Genomic DNA, 27,184 nt, shown 5'->3' on the forward strand with positions numbered 1-27,184 from the left:
ACCCTGAGCCCTGTCTTCTCTAGCCCCTCATCCTCATTATCCACAAGGGCTCACACTGCTGAGACATACCAAGCACATGACCCGTCCCTCAAATCTTAGCTTTTGCTGATCCTTCAGAACAAAACCATATTCTCTCCTTCCAGCTCCCCCTCACCCCACAGGTGTCAATTCTCATGTTGTCTCTTCTCAATCACCCCGTGGGTCACTTCATAATATCAGCCTGTTTCTTTCACAGCACTTACCACATCTGAATTGGGCAGAAAATCTACATGTAGTTAAAACCATGGATCAAGTCCTAGACTACCTACATTTAAATCTAAATTCTGCTTTATGACTTCTCTGTGGGGACTCACTGTCCTCATTAAGAAGGTTATAATAGTTTCTAGTTAACATGGCTGCTGTGATGAGTTACAGCAATATCTGGCACATACTAAGGACATAATTAAGTATTTGCTATAATTATGTATATTGAAGGGCAAAGACCTGCCTCTTCATTATTTATATTCTCAGTGCTTAGAACACCCACTTATAAAAGTTTGTGAAATGAATGATTACTGTTCTTTCATATAAGTGACAGTATCTACCAATTCCCATGCTATATTGATGTTTTATCCTGACATCACCAATTAATGTGCCTTCATGCTATATTTTACATGCATTTATTTTATTCTATTCATATGGTACAATTGTTTTACAAACTACAAAAAGTACAAAAGCTTAATCCATGTTTTAATACCAGGTGAGAGCTAATTTGAAAAAAGTTAAATAGCACAGTAGGTACCAAAGTAGTTCGGGTGTCCTGTACAAGTCATAATGATTTGCTGTATTTAAAGCTATAAATATTGCCACAGGAGAATTTCTTGTCTTTGCAGCGACCACACAATTCCTGTCGATGAGGTCTTCTCAGATCAGTATGTCTTTTCTTCTGAGGACAGGAACAAGGAGACTTTGAACAGGTCTTTGAAAAACAAGAAAAGAATTTAGACACTAAATGATCAAATAGTATGTCAAATGTAATCCTCAAATAAAAACTCTTCTCCCCACCACTCCATCCCCAATATCTTCAACCTCCTTTGAATCCAATAAGACCAAAACTAAGTCATTCAAACATAATAAACATCAAAGATAAATGTTCAGATATGGAGCTAATAGAGAAGATAACAAGAGAAAAAAATTAAAAGTTAAGGAGTTTGTAGAGTGTCTTCACTGTAAGTTTTTACATAGGTAGCCAAGTGGGTATGAGAAGTAGTTGATGAGTTTTCAGTGATTTGATAATCTAGACTTGGACATTTAAAATTACTAGACTAGTGATCCTCAACCAGGAGTATTTTACTCACTAGAGATATTTGGCTATGTCTAGAGAGATTTTTGGTTGTTGCAACTATCAGGGAGGGGTGTGCTAGAGGTAGTTGAATTTTTTTTTCCTGGACATGTACAATATTTATTAGAATTTAAAAGTGTTTTTAACCAGCATCCCATTCTGAATTCTGATCATTAAAAATCACACTCCATGGACACTGGTAAACTGCCCTTATTCAACTTCCCAACCTTGCCAATCTTTGAAATTGATGATCACAGTTCAATTTTCTGCACATGACTAATACCCAGAAAAAGAAAAAAAAATCAAGCTTTGCCTTTTATATTATGAAAAAAGGGCGTTTTTATTTTCCAAATTATAGTTTTAAATGTGATTTTACAAACACTATTCTACAGTTATACCTTCCACTCTTTCATGGACAGTATACATCCTTAAGAAAATTGTTGATAATTGCATGGTGTTTAGCATATGCACTGTTTTAATAATTATAGATCAGTGACTATGATGGGTTATAGCAGATGTGGAGGATCTAAGAGAATAATTAAGAAATGGGAGATGGGTTAGTAGATAATACTAATACTAATGGAAGGAGAAACAACAGCACAGGAAATATAGAGCATAAAGGATATGATGAAAGGTCTAATATGAGCAATTGAAAGAGAAAAGGACTGGAAGCAGTACTTTAAAGTTAATGATTGATAATTTTCCAAAAGTGATGAAAATCTGCATGCTACAAATTCGAGAAACACTATGAATCCCAACAGGATAAATACAAAGAAACCACAACTAGGTGTGTTATTTTAAAACTGCTAAAAAACAAAGCAGAAAGAAATATCTTAAACACAGATTTAAGAACAGGAGAAAGTGTGAGAGTGAGAAATCAAAGCAGATGCAAGAAGACTAACTTCCAACTTCACAGAAACAATGGTGAGACCCAGAAAGAGCAGAAGAACAACTGCTAACCTAAAATTTGTATCCCCAGAGAAAATATCTTTAAAAAATATTCAGACAAAATAGAATGTCTTTCCTCCAGACCTGCACTACAGGAAATTGTACAATCTATTCCTCAGGCAAAAAGAAAGTGCTCCCAGATACAAAATGGACCTAATAGTAACAGAAAGATAAATACATAGCTTAAAGCTAAATGAATAATGACTACAACAATGTCTTCTGAAGTTTAAAATATGTGTAAAGTTAAAATATACAAAAGCAGCAGCATATAAATTAGGATGAACTGATAAGGAGTTGAGAGTGTTCTAATACTATTGCATTGTAAAGGGAGGTAAGATGAACAATTTATGTAGGTACTTAAATGCCATAAAATCATGTTGTAATCTAGGATAACCAGCAAGAGAACTGAAGAATAACTATCAAGAGAATGGGGAAAGGGAGGTTGACCAACTTATAATATTTTTACAAGGTTATGAGAGAGGGGGTAAAGAATAATAATTTTTTTAAAGTGTAAGTGAATGCAAAAAATATAATATAAAAATAGTAATAGTATTTGAACCAAATTTAATAAATAATTATAGTAAACTGAATAATGACAATGTTATAAAAAAAGTAAGTCTAAATAACTTGTCAATCATTAGACAAGTTTTTAAAACATCGTTTCTAAGAAATATAAAAAAGGATATTTTTAATGATGTGAAGGTTTTAGATTTAAAGAAAAAAACCTCTTGATTATGAAAACCATCTGTCACACTTTTCTGAAAAAGTTAGGTTTCCTGCAAGCTATTGTAGATAAGATCTTATCTAATTCTGTGACTTCCTAGACATTGGAGACATCCCATAGAATCCTGCTGCAGCTCTAATACCAATCTAACCTTGAAAAGTTACTTCATCTTATTGGTTTCTTGGTCTGAAACATGGGAATAAAACCCATCTCAAAGGTTAGATTACAGGAGAAAATACATGTAAAGCCCTTAGCCCAAAGTTTGGCACATAGTTAAAGCTTAGTAAAAGTTTTTAAATATTGTTCCCAAACTATACACAGGGTGTTAGAGAAAATACACACACACATACCGTACACAAACACACTACATAAGACAACTTAAGTGTAAACCTTAGCCCTGACCTTAAAAAAAGACAGATTTATGTTTCCTAAAATATATTATTTCAAACATACAGAAAACCTAACAATGCAATAAAAATATCCAATTTTATCAAATAACATTTTGCCAGAGAACCTTCATGATTAAGCATTAAATCTTATTAGACATGATGGAAGTATTCTTTATACTCACCTGACATTGGATCGCTTCTACTCGATAAGGGTTAAAACTCTTTTGGCATTTACAACAGAGTTGTTTGAAATAAACCTAAAGAGAAATTTGTCTTTTTAATATAGTTGATTGTACCCTAGGCTCCCAGTTCTAAATTTAAGTTCTGTTCTCTCACCTTGTACCTTGCTTTTGCCCAACCTCTGACCTGAGGATTTTAGCCCTCTAATGTTATCAGTCACTTTTTTTTTTTTTTTTTTTACTCTTTGAACCTCACTTTCCTTACCTGTAAAATCAAGAGACTACTGCTGCTTACTTTTTCTATAATTCTGAAAACCATTCAACATAGTAAAGTCTTTATTGGGAAGGAATTCCTACAATATACTCAGTATGTGGGCCCAAATCCTTGGCTTTCTCCTGCTGTGCCTATCTAGTATCCCCTACTTTTTCAATTTTCAGTATGTCCCCACTTGAACTTCAAACTACTTGTAATTTCCCACTGATTGATGTGGTTTCTAGGCTTTGTGCATTTTCTTACACACGTTATCTGCCAGCCTTACTTGGGAATGCCTCTTCTTTATCCTTAAAATCCCACTCAGACATCATGATGTCTTTCCTCTGATGGGTTAGCCACCCTGCTCCTGTGTTACTTCTGGGCCACTCCCATGCCACAGGTGCCCAATGCTTATATCATCAAATTTCACTGTCTTGTCATTCCTATCAGAATATAATTCTTGAGATTGTTCTTTGAATCCTAGTGTCTCAGAATGTTGTTTTTCTTCTGGCAGGAGAAGTCATTTGGTTTATTTTCAAAAATATATTTGGTCCAAGATCTAGTCCAAAATGTTATATTTTCCTTCAGATATTAGCATGATTCCTTGCCCTTTCCCTCTATAGTCCATTAGCCAGAAAAGCAGTATCTAAAATGCAACAGCACAGGGCAGTCAAATTCAAATGCTTGTAAATGTGAATGAAATAGATCAAATGTAGACGGTGGTAACAGTGGCAGTGCTCAATGAGAGAACATAGAAGCTGCTCAGTCGCAGCTTACTGTTCTCATAATGAAGGGAGAATTAGTAATGACCAGAATCTGGTTGTTTAGGAAAACATGGAAATGCAGGAATTAATGAAAAATCTTTCTCAATCTTAATATGCTGAAAATAACTCAAATTAAGGAGCGGGATGAGGACTTCTTAACCTTTTTCTCACAGGCTAACCTTCGCAATGAATGATTTCTCTTTTAGCCCCACCTTGTGGACAAACCATGGAAATGTTCTAGAGCCAAACTTGTTCAAAGAATACCAATGAAAACTTCACTATAGAAAGACCCAACTTAAACGAAAGCAAGAGTTCACCTAAATAGCCTGACATTTTGTCTAATGGACCTACCAAACAATATAATACCAGGATATGGCCCAGGAGCTCAAGTCATCATGTGGATAGTTCAATTTAGTTTAATTCAAACATTTACTGAGCATCTATTATGTATCTGCACTGAAGAAGCCTAGAAGAATGAGACAGTTACATCCCAGTAGGAAGTATCTTCCTCCATTTCACATCTGTGCCTGCCCCATCCTCCTCCCATGTCCCATTCACTTTTACTTACCTTATTAGTTCCAGAAATGCACCACACATAAGCACTCTCCCATCTGGTCTTACAATCTTTACAGTGAAAATAGCCATATTTCGGTTCCAAAAACTGCAAATGGGGGTGGAGGGGAAAAGCATGTATCAGTTACTATCCTGGGAGAAAAAAAGCCAGATCTTTTTCCCTTGTCACTCTATTAAAAAAAAAAAAACTTATTTGTAGCTATTCTCAAGGTTACTTTATTAGTTCAGCATCTCATCTCCCAAGGGTTACTCTGGCTCTTCTTGCTGTCTCATACTTTTCCAGTCCGTTTTCCACAATGTCACCAGCTCAACCTCCCCCAAACAATAATCTGAAAATATATTTCAGACTTGAGGTCATTCCTCGTGTCATTTCCAATAGCAATGATTGCAAACTTTTATTTTTATAGACTTAGAATTGGCACGCTTTTTACCAAAAGTTAGAAAGCACATAATCCATGTAAAAACAGGTTTGCAGAATTCCCTCTCTTTCATCAGACAAAGGAAGGAAGCAAGAGATATTGTTCTTGTTGCCACAGAAAGAGAAACAGAAGAGTGGGATTGGCAGACAAGTGAGCAGAAGGTAGAGAAAGTGCACCTGGAAGTTGGGTTTTCCAAGCTGATGGACTGAGGCCACCTGTGCCTGCTTGCTGTTCCTTTCTGGAGGACTGGAGGCATCTTCCTCCCTCAAGTCATCCTGCTGCTGGAGTTTCTCCCACTTGTCCTCCTCCAGCTTTGGTGTTTGTGCTGACTGCAGTTGCCTGGCTTCCTCCGGAGTGGAAAGCATCTTCTCCTTGTCTTTCCCATCCTTCCTTAGCCGGATCAAGCTCCCATGTCCTATCGATGGCGAATAGACTCCCCAGGCTGGCAGAGGGGTTTTGTGGCTCATACTGCTCCAGACAGAGCGGCTGCGCAAGGTACGAGGCCCCAGGGAGCACTGCACTGCCTTTTCCACCCGAGGGCTCACCTGCACACCCATTTCCTTAGTATTAACTTTGCACAGTCGAAGGCTAAGGCTGGGGTTCATCTGGGACAGAACAGCCTTAAGCTGTGCCCTCTTGTAAGGGTCCATGCAGTAGTCAGAGGCATTCGCAGGCACCAACAGCCCTGGCCTGGCCAGAAAAGTTGGAGGACCAGTGTTTTGCCTCCAGTCGGGGTGTTTGTGCTCAGAATGTCCAGGCTGGCCCAATGCCATTGTGTTCCCATATCCCTGGTACAAACCATAGGGAACACGTATAATGCGCTCCATCTACTCACCTCGTGACCAAGCACAGGGCAAAATTCCAGTGTCCTGTCCAGGATTTGCCTTTTTCTCTCATCGGCCCCTTCTTTCTCGTGATCAAGTTTGGTTCAGATTCATCCCTAAGCTGCTGCATTTATTTCAGGTTCAGTTGGGAGCTGTCACTTATTACCTTAATTGAAAGAGGGAGGAGATCTATTTACAGAAGTTCAATTACCACGTGATTCCTAATTGCTTTTCCCTCTCTATTCAAGAAACACGTTTCATTATTCCACTCTTCCTGAATCATTTTTCCTAAGCTGTTTTTCATTTCTGACTTCTTACTCACACTTATGTTTTGATTAGCATTTAATTTGTTCCCATAGTGACTTACATTTTAGAGATCCTTCTTTAAAACATATAATAAATTGAATACAAGTAGTAAATTACTAGAGCAGCAGAACTGGAAGAGTATTAGGAAGAAAGTATTTTAAGACAATACTAATGAATATAAAGACCTGGTAGCACAGGAACAAGCAGCATAAAGTCTGTGTGTGCTGAGGAGGCGGGGCAGGAGAGCTGTGTATAGAAACAGAAAATATATTTCAGAGGGGTCTATAACATATCAATATTCCTCATTAGTTCATCCATAGTGAGGACCCCTCCCCCCAAAGAAAAGGCGGGGGGGGGGGAAGTAAATTGGTCTGCTTTAAAAGATAAATGTATATTTAGTCATGGGATAGTTAAGTAGTAAAAGTCAAACCTACTTGAAGACTGTTTCTTATTATCAGGTAAATTACTTAACTACATGATTGACTCATTTTCACCATCTGACAATTCTAACTTATTTATAGATTATTATAGGATTAAGTTTGATATAGGTTATAAAGCACAAAGCGGAACTCAAAAATTGTTCAGTAAATGGTAGCTATTATTAAATATGGGTCACAAGCCTGTGTTTCTTTGCTATATAGACCTAGTCAAGCATAAGCTTTGGTATCTGTATTGGAAAGGATTGCTGATTATCAAATTATAATGACGCCTAAGGAACCAAGTGGAACCCACCCTTTTTCTTTTTTTAAGATTTATTTATGTATACAAGAGCTGGGGTATAGGCTAGAAGTGTGGGGGGCGGGGGGGTGAGAGGATTCACCAGAGACAGAGTGGGGAACAGAACAGGCAGACTGACTGAAATACACTGCTGAGGGGAGCACCCGACAAGTCAGGAGGGGTCTGCTGTGCCATGTGGGTTGCTCCCTGGCCAGGGGATCCAACTCGTACTGCAGAGGCTGTCCTCAGCCTCATAATTTGCATCTTAACCCTTTGCGCCACCAGGGAGGCCCCACCCTTTTTCTAATCTAAAGTCGCTTCTGCTGTTTACTGGTGAAGAGCCTTCTGGTGCTGACAGGTTCATCAAAAACACTGGAAATGACTTTTCTTACTATCGATTCAAAGAAAGGAATATGGCATTATAACATAGTGCTGTCAGTGTAACGTAATGCATAAAATATCTGAATTATTTCAATAAATGTTTTTAATCAGTCCATGCCTTAATAGTGACAGTTTTCTATAAATACAAACACAAATTGTATTGTCTGGAAAAAAAAAAAACACTGAAAGGGCTTTTGTGGGGGAAAGAGCTTTCTGGAAGCAAGGTTCATGAGCAGCTCTCATCTATGAATCCTGTTGAAGGCTTTCTTTTTTTATATCATGAAACAGATTCAAAGCCATATACGAGGCATGTCACAGACCAACCACCACGTTGAGATTCCTGTCTTTTTCAGGGCATCGGGGTGAGGGGTTAGCTAGGGAGTAGGCACAATACAGGGTGACAATACCGAAGCCTGCAAAAGTGACTACATCCTACGCTGCTGGAGGTTGTTTCAATTGTTTAGCGGGGAAATAGATTCAGGTCTTGAAAACCAGCTACCTAAGAGCAACAGGAGGGGCTAGCCCGTCCGATCTCAGTCCTTTCCACTCTCTAAGGACGACGCAGGCAGGGAGTCACCCACAACCAATCAATTCGGGGTACTCATAGGTCAATCCATTTAGAGGGATGCCCGCTCTAAGTTTAGAATAAAAGCCTTCCAAACACCACAGGCCGTATCCCGGGGGAGGTCACCCACGAGTGAGGGTGGAGCTCAGAGAAATGGGAAGGAGTTGCGGGTGTACACAGGCGCTGTCCGTCCAAGCAGCGCGGCCTGGTACGCTCAAGACTTAAGGAGAAAAGAAACCAGCATGGCAGCCCCCTCTGTCAGCAGTCCGAGATCACGAGAAGGTCGTCGAAAAAGAAATTAATCGCCCCACAAAACCATGGCGTTAGCGGCAGCGGCACCGGCGCGGCGGTGGAGGCGCGACGACTTCCGGGTGGCGCGCGCGCTACGTGCCGCGTCATGACGTCATCTCAGGACGCGCCCGAGAGCGAGCGGGCTTTTGGCGCGAACGCCTGAAACAAGGTCGGCGGAAGCGAAGCGGCTGGGATGGGCGCCTTGTCAGGAAGAAGTCGGAGAGTCGGGTTTCTGATTTAAGTGTGGACGAGGTTTTTGTCAGCCCACTGTGGCCAAAAAGAGCTGCGCCTCAGGAGGCGGTTAGTGTTGGCTGGGGTGGAGACGGGCCTGTCTCCCGCGGGCCCCGGCGGCGGGGTAGCGTCCTTCGTACCCGGGGTGGGAGCCGGGGTTTCTTGCCCAGGTAGGTCTCTGCCATCCCGAAGTTGAGGGGGAGAAAGAACCGGCCCCGCAAATGGAAGAATCGGCTCTTCTGCAGAGCAAATTCGAACCCCGCCCCTTTACTGGGACTGCTTTCCCCAACTTTGGGCCCCGCGAGTCTCTCTGGGTTTGATTCCCAGCTGACCCAGATACCCCAATTGAAATTTACTTCATTGGAAACAAAGTTTCTTTAACGGAATATTGCTGTTTCGGGAAATGTTTTACAGTTCCTGGCACCCTGCATCTGCCTTACAAATTATCCTCAGGTGATTGCAGTGTAATGAGGATGAAAGTGTACTGATTTGTTCTTGTCCAACAGTTTTTATCTCTAATAGCCCTCGCTAATTGACTGCGTAACTAATTATAGGCAAATAATATTTAAAAGTCTGTTCATGAGTCACACTAGACACATTTCAAATGCTGACCGTGACTAGTAGCTACTGTGCTGGGCAACAAAGACAATGTTTCCGTCATTGTAGTACGTTCGTTTATAGTTCTTCCCCGAGGTAAATGGACAATGTAACTTAAGACAAATTTACCCACTTCCGATTTTAACATAACTCACCTAACAAGGACAGACTGCATCCCTGTGAAGTGTATTTTGGTCTTCTCTTTTGCAGATTGGAGTGACAGCGTAGATAAAAATGTCTGTTGGATGCAAAGAGAAGCCAATTTTTTATGAAATTTTTAAGACGCGTTGCAGTGAAGCAGGTATTGACGGTTTTCTATAAATTACATTAAGAAAATGTTTTCAATTACATTAAGAAAATGTTTTCAGAATGTGAAAATATGCGCACTTGCTGCAAAAAATCCAATATTTCACGTTTTTGTTTACACTGTAAATTGTTCTTTATGGGATCTTAAATTAAGAAAAGGGGCGGGCCTCTGCTGGTGGCGCCCCGGTTGCGCGCTGGGCTGCGAGGCTGCCCACACCCTCTGCAGCGCCCTTTGCTTCCCCAGCCACTGGCGAGGGTCCCACCAAAAAAAAAAAAAAAAAAAAAAAAAAGGTGGGGGGCACTTGTAGATAGGTCAATGGTAAGTACAGAACACCCCCTGGTGGACACATTGGAACTGGCTCAGGTAGCAGTAGGGAGAATTGTTTTTAAAGGGTAGAACTCCTGGCAAATCAGAATCATTTGAAAATGTTACTTTATAACAGAAGTTACCAAGCTTTCTGGTCTCTGTGCTCCTTACGCTCTTAAAAAATAATTCAGGACCTCAAACAACTTTCGTTTATGTAGATTACCATATTAGAATAGAGACATCTATTGCGTTAAAAATTACGAAGAGCATCCCTGGTGACACAAGGGGTTAAAACGCAGCCTATGAAGCTGTCTGCAGCCACCAAAGCACGCGTTCAATCCCCAGCCAGGGAGCTACCCACATGGCACAGCAGACCTCTCCTGGCTGGCCTGCTGTTCCCCTCAGCAGTGAATTTCAGTCGGTCTGCCTGTTCTGCTCCCCACTCTGTCTCTAGTGAGTCTTCTCACCCCCCCCACACCTCTGGCCTGTACCCCAGTTCTTGTATGCATAAATAAATCTTTAAAAAAATTACAAAAATAAACTCATTGTATTATTTATTGATATGAATAGCATTTTTATTCAAAATTACCATGTTGTCCAGAAAAAAATAGTGAGAAAAGGCATTTACAATTTTGCAGTCTCTTTAATGTTTGGCTTAGTAGAAGGTAGCTGGATTCACATAAGTATTTCTGAATTTACTCTGGTGCTGTATGTTTTGGTAAATACATATAAAGAAAATCCAGCCTTACACAGCAGTGTAGTTGGAAAAAGGAATATTTTGACAGTCTTTAGTTAACTGTGGGTATTTTTGTTTGATACAACGCCAGTACTTAAAGATAAAATTTTTTAAAGATAAAGGTAAAAATACCAACTTTGGATAGTTTATTAAAAGATATATAATGTGGAATCTTAAACCAATAATGAACTTTTCATACTTTTATTACGTTAAATTCTACTAGGCTTCTTTGCACTTTACATCTTCTATCCATATTGTAGCATAATGCAGTGACTATTTGGAAAATATTAGTGTTCTCAATCACACAGATATTTCATATATTGAAACATTGCACTAAATAATAAAAATCACATTCATTAATATTCATTGACCTCATCAGAAGTTTTAAGATTAGGACGGCATCAAGCTCACAGACTTTGATAAACTTTAACAAAACTATAATCCTCATTTGAAAACTCATATTTCATCTGGCAACAAACTGTTTGTTTCCCTGCACTAACAGGCTCACTTCATTCATTTTTGAGAAAAGTATCAAATTACCCCACTGAGAATGACTTGCTTTTTCAGTCATTCTTTCTAGTAAAACTGGAGTCACATGAAAAAAAAAGTGCTTATTCAGTGCACAGCTCATCATATAAGTGTTTTTCTAGACAACTGCACTTAAATATGCAGAAATGCTTTTTGCCTGCTTTCTGTTGTCTCATGAAGAGTATTAAAAAAATAAATATGTTCAAGGGTTGAGCTTTAATAAACTGATTTTTTACTGCTACATCAAGAACATTCTTAAATGGACTTTTTTCCTTCACAAGTGCATAGTAATGAAGAATACAATAACTGTTAGTATAATTTGTTGCCACTGCCCTGATTCATGCAGAGATATCATTTTCACTCATCAATGGTAAAAATATCAACATTGTGTAAAACACAGGTTAATAACCTTACTTTTGACCTATGGACCTCCTGAAAAGGTCTTAGGGAAATCATCCCCTAAAATGGTCCTCAGAGTACATTTATGTTGAGAACTACTACTTTAAGGGTGGGTAGGTCTTAAGAGAAATTTTGTCAGTTCTCTACAACAGAGAACCTTTTTACTCTATTTTTGTGAGCCCATGTGTTCCTGTTACCTCTAGATTTCTCACATGCACTTATATAGTCTTTATAATAATCATTTGTATTGTAACTATAGAATGCATTCTTATTATAATTTTTGTTTCTGAATCCTGAAGTTAAAATAGAAAGCTTTGGAAGAGCTAATATAGCTAAAGCTCTCTCCTTATAGCTTTTGTGAACTCTTGTTGTACCTTACTATACCTTACTACAGATTCATAAAAGAAGAGATTAATGATCTTGTTTAATTAATATGCCTTAACAAGTTATCCATGGTCAATATCTCAAGTATCCTTTTCTCTATTGCGATCTTTACTGGTTTGTGATATTTTCTGTGTCACTGATTAATACCAAGTTGTAACTTTTATTTTTCTTACAGATTTAGGACCAATAAGTCTTAACTGGTTTGAAGAACTTTCTTCAGAAGCTCCTTCCTATAATTCTCAACCTGTAGAAGAATCTGAATATAAAATCAGCGGTTATGAACCAAGCCTATTTAAAACACCACAAAGGAAACCTTATCAGTTGGCTTCAACTCCAATCATATTCAAAGAACAAGGTCTAAATCTGCCACTATACCACTCTCCTTCAAAAGAATTAGATAAATACAGATTAGACTTGGGTAAGTTATATGATATGGTACATTAGATAAAAACAAACTAGAAATTGACATTAGCAAAAGTGAATGAGACCAGGTTATAAAGGACCTTATAAATCATATTAAGGGCAAAAGGGAGATAATTAAAGATGCGAAGCAAAAGTAGCATGATCAAACCTGCAGATGATTTCTCTGATCAACAACCTATCAAATAAATTTTTTTAAAAGATTTATTTTATACAAGAACTGGGGTACAGGCCAGATACACGGGAGGGTGAGAGGATTCACCAGAGACAGAGCGGGGAACAGAACAGGCAGACTGACGAAATGCACTGCTGAGGGGAGCAACGGGCGAGGCAGGAGGGGTCTGCTTGCTGTGTAGGATGCTCCAAGGCCTGTAGGGATTGAACCAGCACTGCAGAGGTTGTGGACAGCTTCACAGCACTGTGCTCAGCTTCACAGCCCTGTGCTCAACCGCCTGTGCCACCAGGGAGGCCCCCAAATAAAATTTCTTTAGCCTGGCATTCAATGCCTACCTCTAATCTGCACTTTTTAGACTTAGGTTGTTTATTGGTCTCTTTCAGACACACAACACTCTAAACAATCTGAATTGCTGTTTTCTCTATAAACTACTTGTTCTTCCTCATGTTTTTTCCTCTGCCTAGAACATCATCACTCTATTCCATCTTCAGATTTCTGAATCAATACCTGTCCTTCAAGGTTAAATTCAAATTAATCATTCCCTAACTCTCCCAAAAACTATCTATGCTTTTTTTTTCTCAACTCCTGTTGTGCATTTTGTACTCTTCTTTTGGCATGAACCACATTCAACCTTAAATTACACTTTAACTGTGTATTATTAAGTCCCCTTACTAGAGAGTAATACTCCTAAAACAGGGAGGCTATGTTATACTTAAATCAAGCAAGTAACAAATATGTGAATGACTGAACATAATATGAATTATTGCACATAATTATTATATTGTAATATGATTATTTGTGCTACATGATTAATTGGAAATATTGGCACTCTGTCCTTTGTGATAGTGTACAGAAATGTTGCCATAATCCCCCTCCCACCCACTCTCAAATTTGCCATTCATTCATACTGACTTTCTTTTAGTTTATTGAAACCACCATACTGTGACTCTTTACACATTGTTTTCTCTGCCCCCAAAAAGTTCTTCCTACCTTTCTGTCTAGCTAATTTATATCATGTATCAGCTCTTGACTTATCTCTCTACTTCAAGAAAGTATTCCCTGTCGCATTTGTTTAGTTTCTAATGAAGGAGACCTGCACAAGCACTTATTATACACCAAGTGTTAATGAGAGAGCAAATTCATGGTACTAGAAAATGCACATATAAAGGGAATATGGATAATGGGCAAAGATTTTCTTGTATGTTTTTAAATACCAAGTGGCCTATGTAGTGAGTATTGAGTAAATATTTGTAGAATCAAATGAATATTTTGCTTTAGAAAACAATTATCTGGTAGCAGTCTTTGGAGATAATGTTTTTCAGAATGTGGTGTTTGAACCATCAGAATCTCTTGAAGCTCTGGTTGAAAGAGGTAGTTCCAGGCACTCTTCTGAATCTGTTAGACTCGCTGGAAATGAAGCCCTCAAATGTATAATTCAAATTAATTGGGTATTTATTATGAAAAGAGAAGACTGGAGGTAGCTGAATCAATTGACATGTAATGTTCCAGGTGATGGAGGCAAGTACCAAGTTAGAGTAATGGTAGTGAGAGTGGATATGGGAGGTAGAAGCTACAGGACCGTGCAATACCCTAGTATGGAAAATTCAAAAGGAAGGCTCAAATCACAGGTTTAGAGCATGACTGAGAATATAGTGGTGACATTCACAGAAATTTTTGACACTGGTGGAAAAAACAAGTTTGGGAAAAGGTTTGAAGGGGTGAGAAAAAGTTGGACTACAGTTTGAGGACAGGAATGTGATATTAAGGTAGAGATTCCTGAAGGTTTTGGGGAATGTATGACTGATACTAAAGGAATCAACTGATTGCAAAGAGAAAAAGTCATCACATAAAGTGAGATAATTGATCAGGCCTATGATGGAGCTTTAGGGTATATTTAGCAAATGAAATGTAGATGAGAACACAGAAAAGGCAATCATCTGTCGAACAAATATTGCAGCTGGCAAGTTGCTAGGCATTAAGGATACAAACATGAATAATATGGACTTTGACCTCTAGGACCTCAAATTATATGGCAGAAAATATGTAAGTAAATATATTGGTGTGATATACGTTATAATAGAAGCATGTACAAAGCACTGTGTTGTGGGCATAGTAAAGGAAGCAGCCATTTGTCTTAGTGTGTTCAGGAAAAGTGGTGTAAACCAGCCTGCAAAAACCTTGACAGGCATAACTAGAGACAGTGATTTTATTCTAATGGTAACCTGTTAGAAGTGGTCTGTCTATAGCCAGGTAAAATAGAAATGAGTGAATAAGGCCACTCTGGACTCCTTGCAGAAGAGTTTCAATTTTTTTAAGGTTATAGTGCATAAATTATTCTGTTAACTATAGTCTCCTGTTTTTGCTTTTAAGTTCAGCATTGAAATGTAAAAGTAATACTAAAACTTTTTTTAACCTGCTCTGTTGTGTTCTGGCATCTAATGAATACATTAAAAGAATTACTCCTAAATTTCCATGAGGAAATGTGCTATTCTGCTGCTCAAAAGTTCATCCTTTTTCATAAAATCATATAATTTATTTTACCATTTTTCAGCTTATTTATGAGATGGTCACATTATTTGGGAAATGTTTATTAGGGTATGACTTGTTTTTGCTTGGTTCTTTTTACTTTTTGCAGTTCTATTTCTTTGCTAAACTACTACTGATAATGTTATTTAAACCAAAGTCCTTTGTTTACACTAGAGTCATTGTTTGTACAGTTTTGTGGATTTTTGATAACTATGTTATATATTTACCATTACAGTATCATACTTTCAGCGAATAGTTTCAATGTCCTGAAAATCCCATCCTCCAACTCCCTACCCTCCAATCCTAGGCAACCATTGATCTTTTTGCTTGCTATAGTTTTTGTCTTTTCTAGAATGCCATATAGTTGAAATTAACACTTTTCAGAGCAATTTTTTTCATTTAGCAATATTACATACCTTCAGGTCTTTTTTTTAATCACTGCATAATGCTGTATTGTATGAATGTACCAGTTTATCCATTCCCCTATTGAAGGACATCTTAGATGCTTCAAAGTTTGGGCAGTTGTGAATAAATTTGCTGTAAACATGTTATGCTGGTTGTTGTGTGGACATAAGTTTTCAGCCCATTTGGGTAAAAACAAAGGAGCACAATTACTTGATTATAGGTAGGGTATGTTTAGTTTTATAATCTTCAAACCTTCCAAAGTAGGTATGCCATTTTGCATTTCCTGGATTTTTAGCCTTTCTAATATGTGTGTTGTTGTATTTCATCATTGGGTTTATTTTACTATATCCTGTTTGTGTGTGATTAGGATTTTTGTAAAAAGTAAAGAGAGGAAAAGTGAAATTTACAAAAATTTTAGCTACTTTTTAGTTTTTAACTAAAAGTCTCTTTGGAGACTTGGATGTTTTGGAGTGGGGTTTTTAAGTTACACATATATTTGACTTACTAGTGGTATGTCTGCTTATGACTTGAGAAATGAAGATACAATGTTGTGTATTACATTGCTACAAATAATTTTACTAACATTGATTCAACTTATTCCCCATCTTCCCTCCACTTCCCCCCCCCCACAATTTCTCTTAAGCGTTATAGTCAATTAAAGCAACTCTTTAAAGGCAACTTTTGAAGAGTAATAATAAGTAATTTGAATGCCAAATTGTGATATAGAAGATAGGAATGTAGAAAACTATAAATTAGATTTGATTGAGTCTCTTACAGCTCTAGAAACCTGGTCTGAGCATTATTGTCTAGAAATTAAATTGTTCAATAAAAACAGAAGTTTCATGCATTGCTAAATAGAACCTACTTTTCCATTACTGATTCAGCCAATAATGGACATTATTGTAGTTGTTGAAGGATACAATATAAATACGACAAGATCCTCATCTCAGGGAGTTCAGTCTAATAATAGGGGAAACAGGAATAGTTTATGATAAACTCTGTGGGAAAGAGGAAGGGCAGTCACTCTCACCTTAAAGTCCACTAAAGATTCCTAGAGAAGTTAATTTCAAAATGGAACATAATTTCAGAGGATGTTCAATACTGAGAGAAATAAAAAAGAAAGCTTGTACAAAGACCTAGATGTGAAAGAGCATTCTTTTAGGATATGCAAATGATTTGGCTATGGCTAAAAAATAGTGTGTGAAAGAATGTAGAAATTAAAAAGTAAGATCATGTAAGATCTTGTTATTGTGGGGTTTTGTTATGGGTCTTGATCTTGAGAATAAGATCTTGAAATGTTTTCAACAGAAGTGTGATATGATCAGATTCAATACCTTAGTAAGTTTTCAGTGAATGCCTTTTCCTTTATTTTTACCCTCCATGATACCATACTATGGTGTGTGACTTAATAACAGCACATATCACATGCTACTTTGTATTCCACTTGTATACATTTCAAAAAATTTCCCCCACTATTTTATGAATTCTTTGAGGTTAAAGGGCTATCATAAGTTGCATTACCCAAAGTGTCTTATGTATAGGATATGCTGAATATGGTTGTTGAATGGGGACAGACATCCCTTTTTTAGAGGAATCAACAGACTGAACTCCCCATAAATTCTCTTTCCCGTTTAGACAAAACTTTTTGTTTTTAAGAACTTCCAGACAGTGAAAATTCATAATATACTGCATATATATCACCCACTGAATTGTACTTTTCAGGAAAGGATATTACCAATAGCAAGCGTAAAAGTTATCACACAATGAAGGCCAAAACGGAACAAGCTAATGAAGTTACCAGTCCAGCTCTAAATTCTTGTCTTAGTGAAAGGTATGATGAAACTATTACATTAAAGATTTAAAGTTTCCTCCATACAATAATTGTGTTATAGAAATGCTTTCATTTTTGTGCTAATGTTTGGCTGTAAGCCTGGTAAAGGATCTTTTATTTTTAACCAACCTCTTTTTTAAAAAATTTTCTGTACAGAAAATTTTCTGTATAGTCTCAAATTTCTGTATAGTCTCAAATTTTTAAGTAATGAAAGTATTAATGATGAAAAGCAATGCCTTTGAAATATCAATTTAAAATAACATGTATATTTGAAATCTCTACAGAGAATATGATGTTATAGATTCACCTTACATAATTTTAGATTTCAGAATATACAGTTCCTAGCAGCTGAAATTTGTAAGTAATTTATGCATTGTTTTCAGTGGGCTTTTTTAATTTTTTGTTGAAGTACCATTGGTTTTCATTGTTAGTATTTTGGTAGTATAGGTCAGTGGGCATTTTAAACATAATTTAGTGGTTATTTAATTCTTCATGAGATATTTGCTTTTTGAAGACTTACTATAAAAATGTTACAAAGTAGTATAATTCTAACAATATGACCAACAATTGTGTTCCTTTTTTTTTTCCCAGTATAATTAGGGGTTTTTTCTTTTTACCACTTCTTTTAGCTTTTGACTAATATGCGGGATTTGTTTTGTTTTAGTCCTGATGTTCTGCAGTGTACACATGTAACACCACTCAGAGAAAAGTCAGGTATGATTAAAAATAAGGCTTTTTATTCTTAAAATACTCAGAACTTCATTAAAAATAAAACTTAGTAATTTTTCCCTTGTTTTACCCCTAGTGTTATGTGGAAGTTTATTTCATACACCAAAGCTAATGAAGGTAAATATTCTGCCTGGTTTTTATTGTTTAGTAATTGAGTTATTGACAAAAATTTGTCCTGAGATTTACAAATGTGTACCTACCGTCTCAGGCAAATGAATGATAAATGAAAAAAAAAAAGGGTGAAAAAAAATTCTTAATCCTCAATGCATTTCTGTGAAATAAACTTATTATTATTTTTTTTAATCTCCAGGGTCAAACAATAAAACGTATTTCTGAAAGTCTAGGAGCTGAGGTGGATCCTGATATGTCTTGGTCAAGTTCTTTAGCCACACCACCAACCCTTACCTCTACTGTGCTTATAGGTAATACTTGAAAATGAATACTATATATATTTAACATAAGAGTGTAGAGGACACAGAAAAATTATTGTCTTTCATGCTTCTATTAAATAGGAAAAGATAATTGCAAATTAGGTAATACTGTCTTTGATAAATATGTGAGCAATTAAGGATGATTTTTTTTTTTGTATTATTGACGTAATAACACTGACTTACAACACTATACATGATTTAAATGTACAGGTTCACATTTCCTCAGTTGTATCTTACCAAACAAGCATACCTACCAAGAAAAGCTCCCATAATGCTCTACTATAGTTCATTGTACCTCATGCCCCTTTTGCTTCCCTTCTAGCAGCCTCAGTTGTACAGTCAGATTTCTAGGGTTTATTTGGATTGGTTTTGTCTGCTTTGTTTGGTTTCTCTTTACTCCACATATAATAATCTGGTATGTGTCTTTATTATTCTGACTTATTTCCACTTGGCATATACCCCTCAGATCCCCACCATGTTGTCACAAATATCAAGATTTAATTTTTTTTAATGTCACTGAGTAGTAGTACAACATTGTGTGTATCTGTCATACCTTCTTAATCCACTCATCTGTCCTTAGGTACTTAGGTTCTTTCCATAGTTTGCCTAAATAGTGTTGCAGTAAACACAGGAGTGCACATATCCCTTTAAAATTTGTGTTTTTGCATTCTTTGGGTAGATACTTAGAAGTAGAATTGCTGGATCATACAGATCTTTATTTTTAATACCTTGAGAAACCTCTGTATTATTTTCCACAGAAGCAAGACCAGTCTGCATTCCCATCACTAGTGTATATGGGTTCCTTTTTCTTCATATCACCAACAGCACTTGTTGTTTCTGGTCTTTTTTTATATGGGCCATTCTCACAGATGTGAGGTGGTATGTCATGGTTTTGATTTGCATTTGGTATGATGATAGGACAACACACATGGATACAGTATGAACTGTTCCTTATTCCTTTTGCCTGGACAGCTTTATTGATCCTAATGTCAGTGTGCACATCTGGAGTGCCCATTTCCTTCATTGCAAATTTCCACAACTTAGTGCTTGAGGGGCATGCTTCTTGAACACTCCATGGATATGCTTCTGAATTGATTATGGTGTTTTTTTTCTGGTCACTACCTAGTTGAGGACAAAATAGCCTTTCTCACCACCCTTTGCAGCAACCATTCTGCTGGGCCCAAGTAGCAAAGGAAACATGATGAGCTTTTTCTCATGTGCCTGTTGGCCATCTATGTCTTTGGAGAAGTCTGTTTAGCTCGTCACCTATTTTTGTTTAGGTTTTTTTTTTTCTTTTTGTTGAGTTCTATGAACTCTTTGTAGCTCTTGGATATGAGCTCCTTGTCAAATATATAATGTATGAATATTTCATTCCATTCAGTAGGATGTCTTTTTGTTTTAATGGTAGTTTCTTTTGCTGTGCAGAAGCTTTTTAATTTAATATAGTCCTATTTATTTATCTTTGCTTTTTATTTCCCTTGCCATTGAAGTCAAGTCCCCAAAGACATCTCTGAAGTCAGTGTTTTAAATGATTTGTCTATGCTTACTTCTATGTCTTTCATGGTTTCAGATCATATATCCAAATCTCTAATACATTTTGAGTTAATTTTTTGTGGATAGTGTGAAAGAATGGTTTAGTTTCATTCTTTTGAATATGATTATCCACTTTTCTGAACATCATTTCTTAAAGATATTTTCCTTTTTCCATTGTATGCTTTGGCTCCTTTGTTGTACATTAACTGTAAGGTCCGTGTAAGTATGGGCCTATTTCTTGGCTCTGAATTCTATTTCATTGAACTGTGTGGCTATTTTTATTTCACTGCCATCCTATTTTGATTACTAGAGCTTTGTGGTATTATTTGAGGTCTGAGTATATTGTACATTGGTTCTTTTTGGCAGGATTTCTTTGTCTATCTGGGGCCCTTTCTTGTTCATGTAAATTTCAGTCATGTATGTTCTCTGTCTTTGAAGAATGCCATTGAAGATTTCCTAGGGGTTGCATTGAATCTATATCTTGCTTTGAGCAAGATGGCCATTTTAACGATGTTATTTTCCAATCCAAGAACTGGTATTATCTTTCCATTTTTTGTGTCTGCTATTTCTTTTGACAGTGCCTTACAGTTTTCATTGTACAGGTCTTTCACTTTTCACTTTCTTTGTTAAATTTATTCCTAGGTATTTAATTCTTTTTGATTTGACTGTAAATAGGTTTGTTTTCTTTCTAGTTCATTGATCGCCTTATTTTTCTGGAGAGTTTTTTAAATCATAAACAGGGCCTGAATCTTGTCAAATACTTTCTCTGCATCTATCGATATAATCATATGATTTTTATCTTTCTTTTTGTTGGTATGGTGAATTACATTGATTGATTTGCTTATCTAGAGCTAGCCTTGCATCATTAGACTAAGTCCCACTTAGTCATGATGTATGATCACTTTAATATGTTGTAGAATTAGTTTGCTAAGGATTTTTTGAGGATTTTTGCATCTGTGTTCATAGGGTTTTGTTTTTTGTGTTTTTGTTGTTGTTGTTTTGGTGATGTCCCTATCTGCTTTTGATAGCAGAGTAATGTTGACCTAATACACATGGAAGTACTCTCTTCTCCATGTTTTTGGATAGTTGAGAAGGATAGGTAAGATAGTTTGCCTACATTCCCTTAGTCAGGGGTGTGTGCCACCATACCATTTTACTCTACCCTCCCCAGGTCTTCTGGCTGAAGTGGTAGCCTGCTGATATATTCTCCCATCCTGGACCTCAGCCTCTGGCCTTTCACTCCTTCCACCTCCTATTGAGTGAAACCTATTTTTCTTTTGTGTTTCTTCTCTCTCAATCTGTTTTGATCTCCAGTGTCTCAGGTATATACCAGTTTTTCCCTAAACCATGGGACTCTGAGTGTAGTATCCCTCTGTTAAAACTGTTGGATGATCCTCTCAGGAGCAAAGCAAGGATCCTGCTCTGATCCCACCGTGGTTTCCCCTACAAGGATGATTTTATTCTATTTAGTGTAGATTTGGATATATCAAAAGTATATCAAATGGTATTCTGGACAAACTTCATGTTTTATTACTGTGCCAATCTAGAATAGCCATTTTCCTATACATGTATGTAAGCTTTTAAAAGCTAGTATTTGGTGTAGTAGTGAATTTTAACTGGTCATTTTGATACATGAGGCATAATTAAACTTCTCTCTACCTAAATTTGTTCTACAGTACTAGTTGCCGCTAGTACTGAATTGAGGTCATAAATTTCATAATTGTAATTATACTGTGTGATTATCTGAAATGTTTAATTTACCCATCCATTTGACTCCAAGCTCTGCAGGCTCACCATAGTTTCTTGGCACATAGTCGGTAGTCAACCAGTCTTCATGGAAATGAATGTATTTTAAATATACAACTAGTATTCTTTAGACATTTAGAATGTTTAAATATATGAGTCAATGAATAAATTAATAATTCATAAACTTATCAGGATTGAGAATATTTCCTGTTGTAAAACACACAACTTAAAATCTTAGTAGCTGAGATTTTTTTTTTTTTGTGGGACCCTTGCCGATGGCTGGGTATGGAACTGGCGCTGCAGAGTCTACGGGCAGCCTCGCAACCCAGCACTCAACCGCTCTGCCACCAGGGGAGGCCCAGTAGCTGAGATTTTTTAATTAGTATTTAAGAAAACAGTGACCTTTTTCAATTTTCTAAGATTACAGTAACAATCTAAATATAAAGAAATGATTAGGGCCTCCCCGGTGGTGCAGCGGGTTGAGCACCTCGCTGTGCAGCTGTCTGCAGCCTCTACAGTGCGGGTTCGATTTCTGGCCAGCTGGGGAGAAACCCACATGGTGTAGCAGACCACCGCTGCCCCCCTCAGCAGTGTCTTCAGTCTGTCTGCTTGTTTTTCTCCCTGCTCTGTCTTCAGTGAATTCTCTCACCCTCCCGCGCCTCGGACTGTACCCCAGTTCTTGTATAAATAAATAAATCTTTAAAAAAATAATAATAAAATAAAGAAATGATTATAAATAAATGTGATAAAACACAGCGTGAACAAGTATTTGAAAGTGCATCCAAATAGATCCTTCATAATTTATGGGGAAGGCAATAAATATGTGATAATAATGGAGGAAAAAGTAAATATTCACCAACAACAGTTTTGTTTTTTGGGAGAGGGGAACATAATGCGCTAAATCAGTGTTTCTCAAGTTGCAAATCATAACCCATTAATAGTTGTGAAATTTATACTCAAAAATTATTCATTGTTTATCTGAAATTCAGATTTAACAGAGCACCCCATATTTTATCTGGCAACCCTATACATAGCAAAGCTTGTTTTATGAATAAACTTTTGTTTTTCTTATATTTGTGTGTGTATTTGTATGTATTTTCACATGTATGTGTAGAGTCATAAAATATATGTACTCTGGGTTGTAATCAGAGCTAAAATTCAAATTAATTTATACTCAAGCTAGGATGTTTTTTCCATTTAGTGTGTTCTAGTGAAAGCACATTCAATTCTGTTTATATTCCTTTTAATCTGGGAATTTAGCTTCCTTTTTTTGTTTATATAAAATGATAACAGGTACAAGCATATTGAAAAGTAAGATGCATTTAACATATTATATGCCTATAGACTTTATTGTTGTCTAAATACATGCTAAGGTTTACCTGGTTTAGCTCTTAAATCAACCTCACAGCTGCGTTTGATTTTTCAAGTCTTTGTGGATATTATTACCTTAAAATCAGGATCACTAAACCATACTTTCTTAAAATGATATTGAAGAAATGAGTATAGCTTGCTCATTATGTTGATTCATCTTTCTAATTACCGTACTTTGGTTAAAAAATTTGTTTCAAATGTGTCATTGAAACCAATAACATATGACTTTTGATGTTTGACCAAAAAATTACACTTTTTGCATTAGTTTTAATATATGATCTACAATACAGTGTAAATTGAATATATTTTTTACAGCCAGAGATGAGGAAGGATCTGCAACTGTGTTTCCTAGTGATGCTACTGCTGTAAGTAAATATGGCAAATTGATTATGCTGTTGCAATTGCTTATAACTTTAGAATGCTTTGAGAATTATTTTACATTTCTCATTCCTTAATTTATGATTTATCTAAGCCTTTGAAAAACTCTCTAAACCTGTTTCTAGGTGATTTTGTTTGACTTCTATGAAACTTTGTTGTCTTTGTCAAGAATACATTATGCGCATATACTTTTGCAGATTTTGAAAAGCTATTTTTCTAACCATGATGAAAGTCTGAAGAAAAATGATAGGATTATTGCTTCTGGGCCAGATAATGAAAATAAAATTCAAAGAGAATCTAAAAGTCATGGTAAGTCTTTCTGTTTTGTTGAAATACTGTTTTTAACTGACATTATGAAAATATTGCTCCTCTATTTCAGCAAAGAGAAAACACATTTTTTTCTCCTTTCTTGACTACTGTAGTGTTTTATCTCAAGGTATGGAGAGTAAGAACTAACTTGATTTAGATAAAAATGTTTAAACATTATACTAAGAAAATACTGTTCAACATGGCTATTGTAACAAAAGCTGATTACTCAAAACTTTGCAGAAATGAAGAATAGGGCAAGATAAATTAAATGTGAAGGCTTAATTTCTAATTTATAAGTAAAGATGACTATATATATAGCAAATGTTACCTAATCAGTGATTGGAATATTGCGTTTTTCTTAGTATGTGTGTATCTCTGTGTGGCTATGAAGGCTTGGCTATGTGTATGATATGCACACATAAACTACTGTATATGTGAAGTCAGATTTTATTCTCAGTTGATGCAGAACCACAAAATTAATTTGGAACATTTGGTTTGATAAATTTTAGATTAAATTGTGTGTTTATATAATAAGATTGGGTGAGTTCTAATTGTGTCAAGCTGACAAAGGTTTTTGGCACTGGGGTATAAATAAACAGTTTTTGCATACATTGGAATCAATATTTACTAAAAGACAGAGGAAGTGTGATGCCAAAAAATAAAGTACAAATAGCTTTCACTTAGAATAACTCCTTAAATGCCAGATTACCTTATTTGTATATACTGTTTCTGTGAAAAATGTTGTGAGAATAGTATGTGTTATATGATTTTATTACAAAAATACTATTAATTTGCTTCTGTTTTAAATTTTGACAGGATTGGGGGAAATATTAGAGAATTCATTTGGAAAATTAAATAGCTGCAAAGACCATTTTGAAAAATCAGCACCAAATGTTCTAGAAGATGAAATACATGAAATAGTTACAGATGTTTCTGAAGAAGATAGTTTTTTATTATGTATTTCTAAATATAAGACAAGAAATCTACAAAAATTAAAAACTGGCAAGACTAGGAAAAATATTTTTAATGAAACAAAAACTGATGAATGTGAAAAAGCTAAACAGCCAATAAAAGAAAATAAACACTCACTTATGCCTGAAGGAAAACCGAATGACAGTTTTCCATTAGATTCAAATGTAACAAACCAGAAGCCTTTTGGGAATGGAAGTGGCCATATGCCTAAGGAAGAAGTAACATCTTCAGCCTCTAAACAGTCTCAGCTAACCCTCTCAGGTCTAAATGGAACCCAAATGAAGAAAATACACCTACCATGTATTTCTACTAGTGACCGCAATAATTCAGAAAAAGAGCTCATAGGCACAGAAAGGGAATGTATCAATTTTATTACTTTAGAAAAGTCTTTGCCACATATATCAAATCTGCCAAAAACAGAAGAGATAGTAAGTAAGGAAACAGTGGTAAGTAAGAGAAATGGAGGACAGTGTCTTGAGTCTCATGAAGATTCCATTCCTGTGGTAAAGCAAACAATATCTGAAACTTCTCTAATAATTTCTCCACCTCAGGATATCAAAAAGCCTATATTCAAGGTAAGAAAGTCACCTGAAGAGACATTCAGTGCAGTTTTCTCAAGTAATATGACTGATCCAAACTTTAAAGAAGATCCTGAAGCCTCTGAAAGTGAATTAGAAATACATACTATTTGCTCACAGAAAGAAGATTCATTATGTTTAAATTCAGTGGATAACAGTAACTGGCCAACCACTATCAAACATACTTCTGTGGCTGTGAAGAATGCAGGTTTAATATCCACTTTGAAAAAGAAAACCAAAAAGTTTATTTATGCTATAAGTAATGAAACATCTAATCAAGGAGAAAAAGTTTGGGAAGACCAAGATTCAGAACTCACTGACTGTTCAACCCAATTCGAAGCAAACCCTCCTGAAGCCCCAATTATATTTACGAATGCTAATTCAGGTAACTGTGTGTGTGTGTGTGTGTGTGTGTGACTAACACATATAGTTTTGAGGATGGCGAAAAGTTCTCTTATTTGAATATTTAGTCTCTTTTAAAAATGTACTGCCTGTTTTCCTTCTATAGTTTTTTTTTTTTAATATATAATTTCTACATTTTGTACTCAATGTCAGGCAAAGTACATAATTACTGTTTAGGTCTTTGGTTACCAGTGTTCAGAATTACAGCACTGACACTCATTGGATTAGTTCTCATAGTTATATGTAACCATCACCTTTGACAGAGCATGTGCTGAAAAAAACATCAAGAACTTAGCTTCTTAATGCCTGCTTTAATTTTAAGTGTTCATTATATGCAAATTGAACAATTCTGTAAAATATGCTATGGTATTTACTTTTTATTTTCTCTGAAACATTTTAAAAAGAGGAAAATGTTAATTGCTAACTAAAATTAATGTAAGCCAGTCCTAAAACATAGTAGTGAGTTTTTTAATACCGCTTTCTTAATTAGTTATAAATTGTTTAGAGTTACTACTATATCACTCTTCATGTACAGTGAAACTCATATTTACTTTGAGCAATAATTTATCAGTAGCTAAAATGTATGTTTAAAAAGATGATTTGTTTTACCTCCTTATAGGAGGATTTTAGTAGATGGTAATATCTTTGAATAATAGGTAGAACTGGACTACAGAGAAACTGAGAATTCAGTTAATTTCTAAAGAAAAATGTTTGATGTATATTTCAGAATTAATAACTAATGAAACAGCTAACATATTGTCACTGATTTGGTAAAACGAGATTAGTTTGACTTTTTAGTAAGAAATTTACATGGTCAGTAAAATTAATTGAATAGAGCAGTTGGACCCATTTGCTTTCTATTTGAGATTAGGTAATTTTTCATATGTAGATCTTATTTTTGAAAGTTGATTCCTCCCCCCGCATATGAAAGATTGAATTAACTAAAGGAAATGTTTGGTATTCTCATCCTTTCCTCTTCTCTGCTTTTCTGTCTCCTGTTATACAAATATTAGTTATGGATTCACTCCAGTTTTACATTGCCATGAAAGTATTTTGAATCTTAATTATGGTAGCTGTCTGCTTTAATGAACTATGTACTAATTTTGATTGAGTTGATACATATTACAAAAAATACTGGTTTCTACTTATCTTTGGTTGGAAAATGTAATCACTTCAAAGTAGAGAATATTTATAATGCTGTTTTAAATCTGATATTCAACATTTACTTTTTGCTTT

The 27,184-nt window shown here is 36.0% G+C and overlaps 2 protein-coding genes across 6 annotated transcripts in view; one reads left to right on the forward strand and one right to left on the reverse strand.

Moving 5' to 3' along the window:
- Window positions 1-579: 579 nt before the first annotated feature.
- On the reverse strand, window positions 580-8,726 carry ZAR1L (zygote arrest 1 like). 4 transcript variants are annotated; one of them, XM_037527142.2, is made up of 6 exons: window positions 8,602-8,726; window positions 6,886-6,946; window positions 5,747-6,560; window positions 5,147-5,239; window positions 3,565-3,639; window positions 580-958 (listed from the first exon to the last, which is right to left on the reverse strand). In XM_037527142.2, exons 3-6 carry the CDS (start codon window positions 6,395-6,397, stop codon window positions 809-811), a joined length of 969 nt encoding a protein of 322 aa, XP_037383039.1. In that variant the 5' UTR covers window positions 6,398-6,560; window positions 6,886-6,946; window positions 8,602-8,726; the 3' UTR covers window positions 580-808. The 4 variants fall into 4 exon arrangements, with proteins under 4 accessions (XP_037383039.1, XP_037383038.1, XP_037383036.1 ...); XM_037527141.2 differs by having other exon boundaries at window positions 8,494-8,726; XM_037527139.2 differs by having other exon boundaries at window positions 8,298-8,726.
- A 62-nt stretch (window positions 8,727-8,788) lies between these two features.
- The window catches only part of BRCA2 (BRCA2 DNA repair associated), a 60,322-nt gene continuing 41,926 nt past the window's right edge, over window positions 8,789-27,184 (forward strand). For both annotated transcript variants that reach the window (XM_037527143.2, XM_054701908.1), the window contains exons 1-10: window positions 8,789-8,954; window positions 9,693-9,783; window positions 12,318-12,560; window positions 17,391-17,499; window positions 18,164-18,213; window positions 18,305-18,345; window positions 18,539-18,650; window positions 23,625-23,674; window positions 23,885-23,996; window positions 24,813-25,931. In XM_037527143.2, coding sequence (XP_037383040.1) covers window positions 9,717-9,783; window positions 12,318-12,560; window positions 17,391-17,499; window positions 18,164-18,213; window positions 18,305-18,345; window positions 18,539-18,650; window positions 23,625-23,674; window positions 23,885-23,996; window positions 24,813-25,931 — 1,903 coding nt within the window. In that variant the 5' untranslated portion in view covers window positions 8,789-8,954; window positions 9,693-9,716. The remainder of the gene's footprint in view (window positions 8,955-9,692; window positions 9,784-12,317; window positions 12,561-17,390; window positions 17,500-18,163; window positions 18,214-18,304; window positions 18,346-18,538; window positions 18,651-23,624; window positions 23,675-23,884; window positions 23,997-24,812; window positions 25,932-27,184) is intronic.

This window comes from Talpa occidentalis, unplaced genomic scaffold (genome assembly GCF_014898055.3).
Source record: "Talpa occidentalis isolate TD23 unplaced genomic scaffold, MPIMG_talOcc4v2.1 talOcc4.5, whole genome shotgun sequence".
In the NCBI taxonomy this organism is placed as follows: domain Eukaryota; kingdom Metazoa; phylum Chordata; class Mammalia; order Eulipotyphla; family Talpidae; genus Talpa; species Talpa occidentalis.